The sequence below is a fragment of the Erinaceus europaeus genome, chromosome 15, assembly GCF_950295315.1.
Source record: "Erinaceus europaeus chromosome 15, mEriEur2.1, whole genome shotgun sequence".
Taxonomy (NCBI): Eukaryota; Metazoa; Chordata; class Mammalia; order Eulipotyphla; family Erinaceidae; genus Erinaceus; species Erinaceus europaeus.
In genome coordinates this window covers 23,043,383-23,056,124 of record NC_080176.1, presented here as the reverse complement: position 1 = coordinate 23,056,124, position 12,742 = coordinate 23,043,383, and the positions used below count along the sequence as shown (strand labels likewise).

The following is a 12,742-nucleotide window of genomic DNA, read 5'->3' as shown; positions in this document are numbered from 1 at the left end:
CTCATTAATAAATAAATAATGAGTAGGGCATCAATGTAAAAACCCTGTGGTGAGCGGGAGGGTGGACATGAGGCTTCCTGGGCCAGCGGGGGGGTGGGTGGGGGTGGGGCGGGTGGGTGGGATGGGACGCAATCTTTGGGTGATGGGGAATGATGTTTATGTATACACCTATTAAACTGTAGAAATATAAATCACTATTTAAGTAATATGAGAGGGGGAAAAATTGATTGTATGTCTAACAAAGGGACTTTTCAAAGCTGACCCAATTACCAAATAATGTGATGATAACAGTAACTATACATTGTCTTCTCGAACCCTAAGACAGCAGGAACCTCACATTTCCACTATAGAGCCTAAACTTCCACCTGGGACCCTACCTAGGGTAGGGCCCACTTTCCCATATGCTTCTCCCAATTCTTATCGAATAATATTGCATCCGCTGATCGCAACCTAATCAACTCAACGCGTGCCACCCCAGCATGCTTCACTTCAGACTGTCCAGAGACTTCAGGTGTGGAATGACAACCCTTCAGCTTCATCACTCGGGTGAGACCTTTCCTTTCATAGTATTCTCTAATTCTATCCCAGGTGGTTCACTTCCTAACAAAGTCCCAAAACCTAGATATAGACCAAGTTTCAGGAGATAGAGTATATGTTCACAGGTATCCATAAACTTAGGCAAAATATATACCTGAAAGCAAAAGTACACTAGACTTTGCAGTGAGTACCCCCCAATACTTCATCTCCACTATTCCAACCTTTGGGTCCATGATTGCTCAACAATTTGTTTGGCTTTGTATGTTAACTCTCTTTTCAGTCACCAGGTTCCAGATGCCATCAGGATGCCGGCCAGGCTTCCCTGGACTGAAGACCCCACCAATGAGTCCTGGAGCTCAGCTTCCCCAGAGACTCACCCATCTAGGGAAAGAAAGAGGCAGACTGGGAATATGGATCGACCAGTCAATGCCCATGTTCAGCGGGGAAGCAATTACAGAAGCCAGACCTCTCATTGTCTGCAACCCACAACGACCCCGGGTCCATGCTCCCAGAGGGATAGAGAATGGGAAAGCTAGTGGGGAGGGGAGGGGATATGTGCTAGAGGCAGTAACTCTAGAATAGTTATAAGTATAGTTGCTTTTTGAGTTTGAGTTTTAAGAATAGTTTAAATATAGTTGCTTTTTGCCCTCCTGCCCAGTGAGGTGGAAAATTCCTTGCCCTTTTCCCCTCAACAGAACCTAAAAGGCCATCAATTATTTTGACAGACCCTGCAGTGAACAGACCTCCTCATGACCTTTGCATAGGAATACTGTCACCAGGTAGTTTAAACAGGTGGCCTGATGAATTACAAACAGATGGCCGGGTGGTCCCAACAAAGAGCAAAGGAATGTGGTGACCCCCTCCCACTTAGGCGGGGACCTATTGGTCTGGTGTGATGTTTAGAACTAGCCCATGCTTTATTCTGAATGGATCAGGCTATTGATAAGTTTGAAATGATTGGATATAGGCTGATAAGGTGATGTGTTCCCCCTCCCTGAGTGTAGTCTGAATTCCTATAAATTGTATGGTTTGAGCTTTGTTCAGGGTCGAGCTTGGTAGACTAACACCAGTCACCATCTCGGCCCGGGTTGCAATTCGTGAATAAACATCTTTTGCTTCCTTTCAGTGGATGGTGGTTTGATTTCACTCTTTAACAATATGGAGATCTGTTGGCGGGAATTGTGTGGAGTTGTACCCCCCAACCTATGATTTTGTTAAATGTCTCCTTTCTTAAATAGATAAATTAATTTAAATAAATAAATAAATAATGATCTTTAAAAATAAATAAATAAGATATCTCCCCCGGCCCAATTTTCCTTTTAACTTCAGACAGAGAGAGAAAGTGAGACAGCACAGCACCGTCCCCCATCCCTGGACACCCAGTGGCATCTCTGCAACTCTTTGCCTACATCTGTGCAGAACTGCCCCTCTTCTTGCAGGCCCAGTCCTCTCCTCCCCTCCAAGCTACACACACCTCTATTACTACATCCAAATGCCTCCCCTCCCCCCCTTTTTTTGTTTCCAGGGTTATTGCTGGAGCTCAGTGCCTGCACTATGTACGAATCCACTGCTCCTGGAGGCTATTGTTTTCCCCCTTTTTGTTGCTTTGGTTGTTCATCATTGTTGTTATTAATGTCATTGTTGTTGGGAAGGATAGAGAAAAATGGAGAGAGGAGGGGAAGACAGAGAGGAGCAGAGAAAGACAGATACCTGCAGACCTGCTTCACTGCTTGTGAAGCGACGACCCCCCCCCCTGCAGGTGGGGAGCTGGGGACTTGAACTGGGATCCTGATGCCAGCCCTTACTCTTTGTGCCCTGTGCGATGAACCCGCTGTGCTACAGCCAGGTCCCCTCTCCCCTTTCTGTCCTCTCTCTTTGGGACCTGATGGAGCTGGAGTTCAGAGCCCTCTTACCCTCTTATTCTGCACATGGAGCTGGAGGCTTGTGCCCAGTCCTCCTATGTGGTAAAGTGGTGCTCTACCAGGTGAGCTTTCTCCCAGAGGCCCTTGTTTTTGAGAATATTTATAAGGGGGAGGAAGAAGAGGAGCTTGTCTTTTTCTAGAAAGATAACAGGGACATATATAAGTTAGTGATTGAGAGGGACGGGGCCACCTGGCTCAGACCTCCGGGGGGGGGTTCTTCTTGGCAGGGGACCTCCAGCCCTGCCTTTCCCTTGGAGGCAGTGTTCAAGCAGAAGCAGGACAGGCCTTTGAATGTGGCCTTCTACACCTCCAGGATTCCCCATCTATGTGCCTCTCCTAGTTTCTGTCAACAAAGCACAGGAGACCTGGCCTTTCACTCATCCCACTCCACTCGCCCCTGCCATTTGGGGTCTCAGCATCAGAGACAATCATTGTACTGGGCCTTTGAGCAGCGTCTGGCAGACCGTGATCACTCCCTGGCCTGGGAAGGAAGCGAAACTCAGGGTTCCACCAGCAGCCACAGAAAGCAACAGGGCACTGCTCAGAGCTGCCAGGAGGCTGGGACAGCTCTGCCCTCTTAGCCAGGTCAGCCTTATACACAGGCCAGAGGAGGGGGGCAGGAAAGTCAGGGGTTGGGCTTGGGGGCAGTCATGGAATCAAAGGCCTCCAAATCTTCCTGCTTCTCACAACTCTATGCTTGTACAAACCCAATGGAAGTTCTCACAGGGCCAGCAGGGGCAGGGGGTTGGGAACCACCTCTGAGTTCTAGGTCCTCACTTTGCCATGTCAGAGTCACAGTGGATAAAGACTATCAGGGGTCAGGCAGTAGAGCACTGGGTTAAGTGCACATGGCACAAAGCACAAGGACCAGCTTAAGACCCTGGTTCAAGCCCCCAGCTCCCCACCTGCCGGGGGGGTCGTCGCTTCACAGGCAGTGAAGCAGGTCTGCAGGTGTCTTTCTCTCTCGCTCTCTGTTGTCCCCTCCTCTCTCCATTTTTCTCTGTCCTATCCAACAATGACGACATCAACAACAATAATAACTATAACAACAATAAAAGCAAAGGCAACAAAAAGGCAATAAATAAATATTAAATAATCTAAAAAATTTGTTAATTAAAAAAAAGAATTGGGGTAAAGGTAGATAACATAATGATCATGCAAACAGACTCTCATGCCTGAGGCTTCAAGGTCCCAGATTCAATCCCCTGCACCACTATAAGCCAGAGCTGAGCAGTTAAAAAAAAAAAAAAAAGAACTATTGAGTATGAGATCCTGATCTCAATTCCTGGCATCTGGTTCTCTGTCCCATATAATATATATGTAATTTTGTATTCATAATTTACAAAATTATAAGATAACGGGTATATTTGCCCCTTTTTTCCCCTATTGTCCTGACATCTCTTCCTTTCTAAGTCACACCTACACCTCTTATTATTTCCGAGTGTCCTTCTTTTCCTTTTTTTCCTCTTCTCTCTCCAGGTCCTGATGGAATTGGGTTTCAGAGCCCTCTGGTCATCTTCCCCTAACATTTCTCCCCCTCTGGGAATAAGGACCTAAGTTCTTTATGAGGAGCAGAAGGTGGGAGTTCTGGCTTCTGTAACTGCTTCTCCACGGGGCATGGGTGTTAGCAGGTGGATCTATACATCCAGCCTATGTCTATCTTTCCCTAGTGGGGCAGGGCTTTGGGGAGGTGGGGTTCCAGGACATATTGGTGGGGTCGTCTGCCCAGGGAAGTCAGGATGGAGTCATGGATCATGGTGGCAATCGCACCTCGGTGGCTAATAGATGCATAGTTTTGAAGTCAGATCTCAAATTTAAGGGCCTGGTGGGTGTCACTGGGTAGGGTGACCCTCCACTGTCAAGTTTGAGCCCTGGTTCCTTGGAGGAACTCTAGTGCTTGCCCCAGGGTCACATCAAATTTGACCGCCTCCGTTTCATGCGGAAAACCAGCGGCCATGCAGTCCCTTGGTCCCCCAGGCCAGCGGCCCCCCCACCCCGCTCCCCTTTCAAGATCAGGAGCAACCACTCCGCCTTCGGGGGGCCGGTAGATTCGCTTTCGTCCTCCCTCCTCGGGGGGCAGTCGAGGCTCCCCGGGCGGCGCCTGGGCACTGCTAGGCATTCTCTCTATGGTCGGCCACTCCCGGCCCTTCCTCCCCATGCAGCTCTATGACTCTTCCGGTCCGGCGCCGCGGGGGGGGGGGCCCACTGTGCGCAGGCGCGCGGTGACGTCGCGGCGAGACCGGAAGGAGCGCTCAGCGGCAGCCTCGGCGGCGGCGGCCGCACACAAGCTGTCAGCAGCGCTCTCGCAGGCTGACTGGAAGCCGCGGCCGCCGAGCCTACGTGTCGGGGCGCAGAGTCGCGGGGCGCGCAGGTGTGGGCAGCGGCGGCGGCGGCGGTTCTGGGGCTCCGGGGCTTCCGGGCGGGGGTGGCGGCCGGGGCCTGAGGGGCGGCGGCGGAGACGGTGTCTGCGCGAGGCCGGCCCCCGAGGTTCGGGGCAGCTGGCGGCTCGAGCCCGCTTCCCCGGGGCCTCGGGGGGCGGCGGCGGGGCCCAGCCCCCTGCCCAGGTGCCTCCGGTCCCCGCGGGTCCCCTCAGGGAGCGAGCGGCCGGGCCTCCTACCGCGTCGCCCAACGGCCTGAGGCGCCGCCGGGGCCTGAGGGGGCAGCCGCTCGGGGTCCCGTTAGTCTGGGGCCCCGCCGGCTCGGAGACCGAGATAGCTCGGGGTCGCGTTAACTCGGGGTTCTCCTTAGTCTGGGGGTCCCACCATCTCAGGATCCCCTTAACTCGGGGTTCCCATTATCTGCGGGTCCCACTAGCTCAGGGTCCCATTAACTCGGGGTTCCGGCTAGTCTGGGGTCTCACCACCTTGGAGGTCGAAGACAGCTTGGAGTCTTGTTAACTCGGGGTTCCCCTTAGTCTTGGGGTCCCACCCGCTCCGAGGTTGAAGGCAGCTCAGGGCCCTGTTAACTCAGGCTTTTCGTTAGTCTGTGGGTCCCACCAGCTCAGAGGCCAAGTTAGCTCGGGAGGGGGAAGACCCGTTCATTTGGGTTCCCCTTATTTTGGAGGCCCCCCTAGCAACTCACAGGTCTAGAGAGTTTGTGGATCCCATTAACTTAGGGGTCCGGCCGGCTGTGTGGTCTGGAGGGTCCTGCCAGCTCAGAGGTCAAAGACAGCCCGGGTCCTGTTAACTTGGGATTCCTGTTATTCTGGGGGATCCTACTACCTCTGAGTTCAAAGACAGTTTGGGGTCCCATTTACTTGGGGTTCCCCTTAGTTTGGGGGATCCCACCAGCTCAGGGGCCTGTTAACTCAGGGTTCCCACTACTCTGGGCATCCCGCCATCTTGGAGGCCAAGTTAGCTCAGGGGGGGATGGAGGGGGGTCCCGTTCAATCTGGGTTCCCCTTATTTGAGTTCCCAGCAGCTCAGAGCTCTTGATCGTTTCATGACCCCCTTTACTTGGGGTCATGCTGACTCAGGGTTCCCCTTAGTCTGGGGGTCCTGCCTCCTGGGAGACCAGACAGCTCAGGGGCAGGGGTCCTTGTTAGCTTGGGGCTCCCATTAGTTTGGGGGATCTCAGCAGCTGGCAGCTCGTAATAGCTGCAGTTGGGGCTGAGTTGGGGTCTCAGCAGCACAGAGATGGACTTAGTTCAGTAGTCCCGCTTGCTCTGGGGCCTTTTAACTTGAGTTCCTGTTAGTTTGGGGGGGCCCCACCCGGGGGTCCCACCCACTCTGGGTTGTAATCATTAGTCTGGGGATACCATCAGCTCAGGGTCTCCCACCTGCTCGAGATCCTGCTAGTTTGGGGGTCTTGTGAGCTCAGAGGTTGTGCTTGCTCCAGGGTCCTGTTTGGGGGTCCTACCCACCTCAGGGTCCCTCTTGCTTGAGAGTCCTGACAGCTAGAGGGTCACGTCCACTTGGGGCTCTTGCCATTTCTTAGGTTCCCTCCAGCCCAGGGCTGCTGTAGACTGTGTGTTTCAGGGGAGGGGACAGAATGTGGGGTCCCAGGCCCCCACCCACAGCCCCAGCTTTGAGCAAAGCTGCTGTGGTCCCATGCCTTATCCCCTGTACCCCCAGCCCTGGTGCGAGCTTTTCTTTTTACACCTGAGTAACTTCTTGCCTGGCTTACAGTATTGACAAGGAATTAAGTTTTGTGTCCTGGATGTTAAGGGTTTCCCAAAGCCTCTTCCCAGGATCTTCCTGTCCTGCTGAGGGCCAGTCCCCCACACGCTGTGGCTGGGGAGGTCTCAGTGCAGAGAGTGCAGACCTCGAGTGTACGAGGCCGCAGCTTCCAGCCCCATATCTTCTGCACCAAAGCAGTTGGAACATTCGGAATTTCTTCCTTTTCCATTCTTCCCCATAGCCCTGCTCAGCTCTGGCTGATGGTGGTGCTGGGGATTGAACCTGGCACCTGGGAGCCTCAGGCATCTGAGGCTGTTGGCAAGTGGATTATGCTGCTCCCTAGCCCTCACACACAGAATTTCTTTCTTAGTTTCATTTATTTGATGGGACAGAAATTGAGAGGGGAGAGGCACCTTCAGGCCTGCTGCACAACTTATGAAGTGGGGATTGTGGGCTTGAACCCGGGTCCACTTGAATGGTATCATGCACTGGGTGTGTCTTGTGTTTTGCAGTTTTTTAGCCTGTTCTTAACGCCCGCGGGCAGCAGGGATCAATTAGATTCCGGATCCTGGCTGGCTTTCCCTTGTGGCTGAAGAGGGGCACCAGGTGAGTTAGTGCCGATGCTCAGGGCCTCTTCACCCCCACCCTCTTCTGGGAAGAGCCCCTTCCAGAGTGGCTTCCACACTCACGGCCTTGTCAGAGACTGCCGGGAGGCAGGTTCCCTGTGGTCCTCATCTCTGCAGGTTGACCTGCTCCCAGGTTGAGAGCTGCTGTTCTTGGAGAGGGTTTGGGAACTAGGACAGTCAACCTTTGGTTTAGTTGAAGTGCTGCTCTCTTCCTGACTAGCTACCCTCCTGCTGCAGAACTAGTGTCTTAACACTAGTGATTTTTTAAAAATGTTTATTACTGTTATTCAAATTTGACAGGACGGAGAAATTGTGATGGAAGGAGATGATAGAAAGGGAGGGAGAGGGGGGTCGGGCGTTAGCGCAGTGGGTTAAGCACATGTGGCTTGAAGTGCAAGGACCAGTGTGAGAATCCCAGTTCAAGCCCTTGGCTCCCCACCTGCAGGGGAGTCGCTTCACAGGCGGTGAAGCAGGTCTGCAGGTGTCTTATCTTTCTCTCCCCCTCTCTGTCTTCCCCTCCTCTCTCCATTTTTCTCTGTCTTATCCAACAGCGACCCCTCTCTCCATTTTTCTCTGTCTTATCCAACAACGATGACATCAATAACAACAATAATAACTTCAACAACAATTTAAAAAAAGAAAGAAAGGGAGGGAGAAAGACAGCCCTGCAGCCCTGCTTCGCTAGTTTTGAAGCTTCCCCTTTACAGGGGGCCAGGGCCTTGAACCCAGGTCCCTGGGCATGACGATGTGTGCACTCTATTGGTTGTGCCCCTACACTAGTAAGTTCATGCTTTGTAGTTTGGTTAATCGTGCGCATGTTTCCTCTGATGGGTGGAGCATCATCAAATTCTTCTGCTGTTTTTGTCTTGCTTTTGACCAGAGCACTGCTGAGCCCTGGCTAGTGGTGGTGGTACAGGTGCTTGAACCTGGGACCTCAGGGCCTCAGGTATGACAGTTATTTGCATAACCATTGTACTGTCTCCCCAGCCCCAACATCAAGTTCTTCGAGGCAAGTTTCATGTTGATTTTTTTTTTTTTTACTTCTTTTTTTTTTTTTTTTTTTACTTTTGGTGCAATACACCAACTCCAGTCCAAGTTCTGCTTAGTGTTTTTTTTCTTTTTCTTTTTTTTTTAATATTTATTTTATTTATTTATTTATTGCCCTTGTTGTTTTATTGTTGTAGTTATTATTGTTGTTGTCGTTGTTGGATAGGACAGAGAGAAATGGAGAGAGGGAGGGGAAGACAGAGAGGAGGAGAGAAAGATAGACACCTGCAGACCTGCTTCACCGCCTGTGAAGCGACTCCCCTGCAGGTGGGGAGCCGGGGTTCGAACCAGGATCCTTATGCCGGTCCTTGTGCTTTGCGCCACCTGCGCTTAACCCGCTGCGCTACAGCCCGACTCCCTTTTTTTACTTCTTTATTGGGGAATTAATGTTTTACATTCAACAGTAAATACAATAGTTTGTACATGCATAACATTCCCCAGTTTCCCATATAACAATATAACCCCCACTAGGTCCTCTATCATCCTCATGTTGGATTTTTTATGTGTTCCCCATGATGCACAGCACACACTCTGTGGAGCACACCTAAACAAGCACTTGCTGGATTATTTTCATCTTAAATAGTAATGTAAATAGGACCAGTTTATTATAGAGAGATCATAGGACTTGAAGAATAGAAAAATTAGCTACTTTTATGTGTGTGCATGCATGCGTACACACTTCTGTTGGGAACAGATCCAAGGACTCTGGTAAAAAAAAAAATGTAGAAAGTAGTTTTGAAAAGAAAAAAACTGAGGGACCTGGCAGTTCAGCATCCACTGCCATGTATATGAGGGCCCAGGCTCAAACCTCCAGTTGCCACCTACAGGGTTTGGGGCTTCACAAGCAGTGTAACAGGGCTGCATGTATCTTGTCGTCCCCCCCCCACACACCTTCCTTCTCAATTTCTTTCTGTCCAGAAACACAAGGAAGAAAGAAGGAGAGCTACCTGGAGCAGTGGATTCGTCATGCAGGCATTGACAAACCCTGGTGACGATTTAAAAAAAAAAAAATTGAGAACCATGAGTGATTTCCCTCCACTTTTTTTTTTTTTTCTGACCTGCTTTGTTTTCAGGTTTTCTGTAATGGACATTATTGTATAAGTTAAGGAAACCCTGATAAACTGTTGTCACTTTAGCTATGTGACCTGACTGGTTATTTGTGACTGAAATAAATATCTTCGGTCTGTCAGAGCAAGATAATTTAGGAGCCAGTCGTTCACTCAGCCGTGAGATGCAGGAAGGGCAGCCGTGAGACCTGAGAGTGGAGGCATGCGGAGCTTCCCAGTAAAGTGTGAACCATTCTCTACGCGGAGATCCACCCACACAAGGAAAAAACGACTGAAAACAAACAGATGAACTTGGTTAAACTATTTGTTCAAGGGTGGAGGAGCAAGAGCCTCACTCTGGCACAGTTAATCCCAGGGATCAAACCTGAGAGTCGAGTACCCCTCCCCTGGTGCTGCCTCCCAGACCATCACCCTCGTTCTCAACGTTGCTTTTCTCTGTTCTTTCTCAGACGCTTTTGAACAGATGGTTGCCATGTTTGGGTACTAGCGAGCCTCTGTGCCTGTCTGCTTCTGAAATGGCCGAGGCCAACAACAACGAGGAGGTGATCCACTTGAACAGCTTTCACTGCCACCGGGGTCGAGGTATGCGGTAGTTCTCACCTTCTGCTTCGCATCGCTGCTTGTTGTCCTTCACTTCATCGTTCTATCTTCTTTGAAACTGACCTATTTGCACTATGAAGCCTCCCCTAGAACAGCAGGTGCAAGTGGACCTGATAGACTAGGAAATGCCAGGTGGTGTTACATGAAGGGGAAGAACCACCCATCCCAGTTAGGTTGGCAGCCCTAAATCAACAAGCATAAAAGACGTGTGGATGGGCTGCTCTTCAGAGGACAGAGGACACGACTCACCTGCTAGAGCGAACACTTGACCATGTGCAGGGAGGGATCTAGGTTCGAGGCTGGTCATCACACGAGCATGCCCGTGCAGGGGAAGATTGACGAGCAGGGCGGTGGCATCTCCTCTTTGTCCCTTTTCCTCTGGGAGTGTAGGAATCACCAGGTGAAGAGCCCTGCTGATAAGCCTGGTGGCAGTCCCCCAGACTGCACAATAATGCTCTGTGGGGTCTGTGGGGCTGAAAGGTGCTACCTAGAGTGCTTAGCCCTTCCTCCAGGGCCAGTTCCATCCGGCAGGAGAATCTGTCTTAGCTCATGGAGAACTTTAGGGTCTGTCTGCTCACGTTTCATAGTATCTTAAGTCTGGGGCAGTTCACTGAAGCATAAAGGGAAGGGGGCCTCATGTATGCTGTGACATTTCTCAGTGTGAGTCCTGATTCACATGGACACCTGGGCTGAGGAGAAGTGAGTATATACAGGTGTAAATTCCATGACAGAGATTGTACCTCTTTTCTCCCTTGATAAGGAACATTTTGTGTTTATAAAGATTTTTTTCCCGGGAGTCGGGCTGTAGTGCAGCGGGCTAAGCGCAGGTGGCGCAAAGCACAAGGACCGGCATAAGGATCCTGGTTTGAACCCCGGCTCCCCACCTGCAGGGGAGTCGCTTCACAGGCGGTGAAGCAGGTCTGCAAGTGTCTATCTTTCTCTCCTCCTCTCTGTCTTCCCCTCCCTCTCTCCATTTCTCTCTGTCCTATCCAACAACAACAACAACAATAATAACTACAATAATAAAACAACAAGGGCAAAAGGAAATAAATAAATAAAATAAATATTAAAAAAAAAAGATTTTTTCCAACAGAGGGTTAATTTTGTGTATATGTAATCACACACTTACATCAGTAGTTTGAGAGCATTGATAGTTGAGCAGAATTTATTATGCAGAATACATTGAGAAAATAAAAATTGGGGGAGTTAGGTGGTAGCACAGCTGGTTAAGCCCAAGTGACGCGAAGCACAAGGACCAGTGTAAGGATCCCGGTTCCCCACCTACAGGGGAGTTGCTTCATAAGGGTGTGTTGCTTCATAAGCAGGTGTGCAGGTGTCTTATCTTTCTCTCCCCCTCTGTCTTCCCCTCCTCTCTCCATTTCTCTGTCTTATCTAACAATGACGACATAAATAACAACAGCAATAATAACTACAACAATTAAAAAAACATCAAGGGCAACAAAAAGGGGAAATAAAAGAAAAGAAAAATCGGTTAAGCTGTGCAGGTTATGTGCTCTACCACTAAGCTACACACCCAGGACAAAACATAAATGGGGAAGTCGGGCGGTAGCATAGCAGGTTAAGCACACATGGTGCAAAAGTGCAAGGACCAGCGTAAGGATCCTGGTTCAAGCCCCCGGCTCCCCACCTGCAGGGGAGTCGCTTCACAGGCAGTGAAGCAGGTGTGCAGGTGTCTTTCCCCTCTCTGTCTTCCCCTCCTCTCTTCATTTCTCTCTGTCCTATCCAACAGCGACAACATCAATAACAACAATAATAACTACAACAACAAAACAAGGGCAACAAAAGGGAATAAATTTTTTTTTTTTAAAAAGACCGTAAATGAACCTTTTTTTGGGGGGTGGCATCTGTCATCACTGAGGCTTCACCACTCTGAAATGACTGTCAGGTAGACACACAGAGAGGCCACCTGATGCTTGGGTTATGCACAGCACAACGCAGCTCCCTGTCCAAGTGAGCTATTTGGCCAGACCTAATTTAAAAAATTTTTAATGTTGCTATCTCTTTCTTTTCATACAATTTTGACACTGCATACTTTATTTGCTTCATTGCCTACTTTAATCTTTAACATTTCTATTAAAATTTTAAATTTCACTATTTTATTTATTTGATGAAGTGGAGAGAGTTTCAGAGAGAGAAACCAGAGCACCACTCTGTGTGTGCAGTGCTATGGACTGAACCAGGAACTTAGGCATGCAAGTCTGGTGCTTTACCAACTGTGCTATTCCCGTAGACGCTTTTTCTTTCCTTTTTAATAATTCCCTTTTGTTGCTCTTGTTGTCTTTTTATTGTTGTTGTAGTTATTATTGTTATTGATGTTGTCGTTGTTGGATAGGGCAGAGAGAGATGGAGAGGGGAGGGGAAGACGGGGGAGAGAAAGACACCTGCAGACCTGTTTCACCGCCTGTGAAGCGACTCCCCTGCAGGTGGGGAGCCGGGGGCTCGAACCAGGATCCTTACACTGGTCCTTGTGCTTTGTGCTTTTCTATTACTTTTGAAATTTTTTTATTAACAAGTATGAAAAAGAGAACCAGACCACCACTCTGGCACATACAGTGCTGGGGATCGTGCATGTAGGTATGGAGCCATCCCAGGCCATTGCCGATACATAACTCCCTTACTGACTTTTTTTTCCTTACTGACTTTTTACAGTCAGAGAGGCAAGTTAAATTGCTTATTGCCTTTGCTAGATGTTGCTTTTTGATAAAAACATTGAGGCATGTTTGTATAAATCATGCTCTAAGGTTCATGTTGAGAGTGAGGAATAATAAAAATGTAGTCTGAGACCATGCTTTCTTTAAATTGAC

General features: G+C 49.6%; 1 protein-coding gene and 1 long non-coding RNA gene across 4 annotated transcripts in view; one reads left to right on the top strand and one right to left on the bottom strand.

Moving 5' to 3' along the window:
• The window catches only part of LOC132533124 (uncharacterized), a 215,632-nt gene that overhangs the window by 30,374 nt on the left and 172,516 nt on the right, over nt 1–12,742 (bottom strand). The window lies entirely within an intron of this gene.
• Nucleotides 4,674–12,742, top strand: part of RNF216 (ring finger protein 216) — a 72,880-nt gene continuing 64,811 nt past the window's right edge. For 2 of the 3 annotated variants that reach the window (XM_007525050.3, XM_060173253.1), the window contains exons 1-3: nt 4,674–4,830; nt 7,090–7,183; nt 9,767–9,899. In XM_007525050.3, the coding sequence (XP_007525112.1) occupies nt 9,833–9,899 (67 nt within the window). In that variant the 5' untranslated portion in view covers nt 4,674–4,830; nt 7,090–7,183; nt 9,767–9,832. The remainder of the gene's footprint in view (nt 4,831–7,089; nt 7,184–9,766; nt 9,900–12,742) is intronic. The other variant, XM_060173254.1, reaches the window with a different exon arrangement.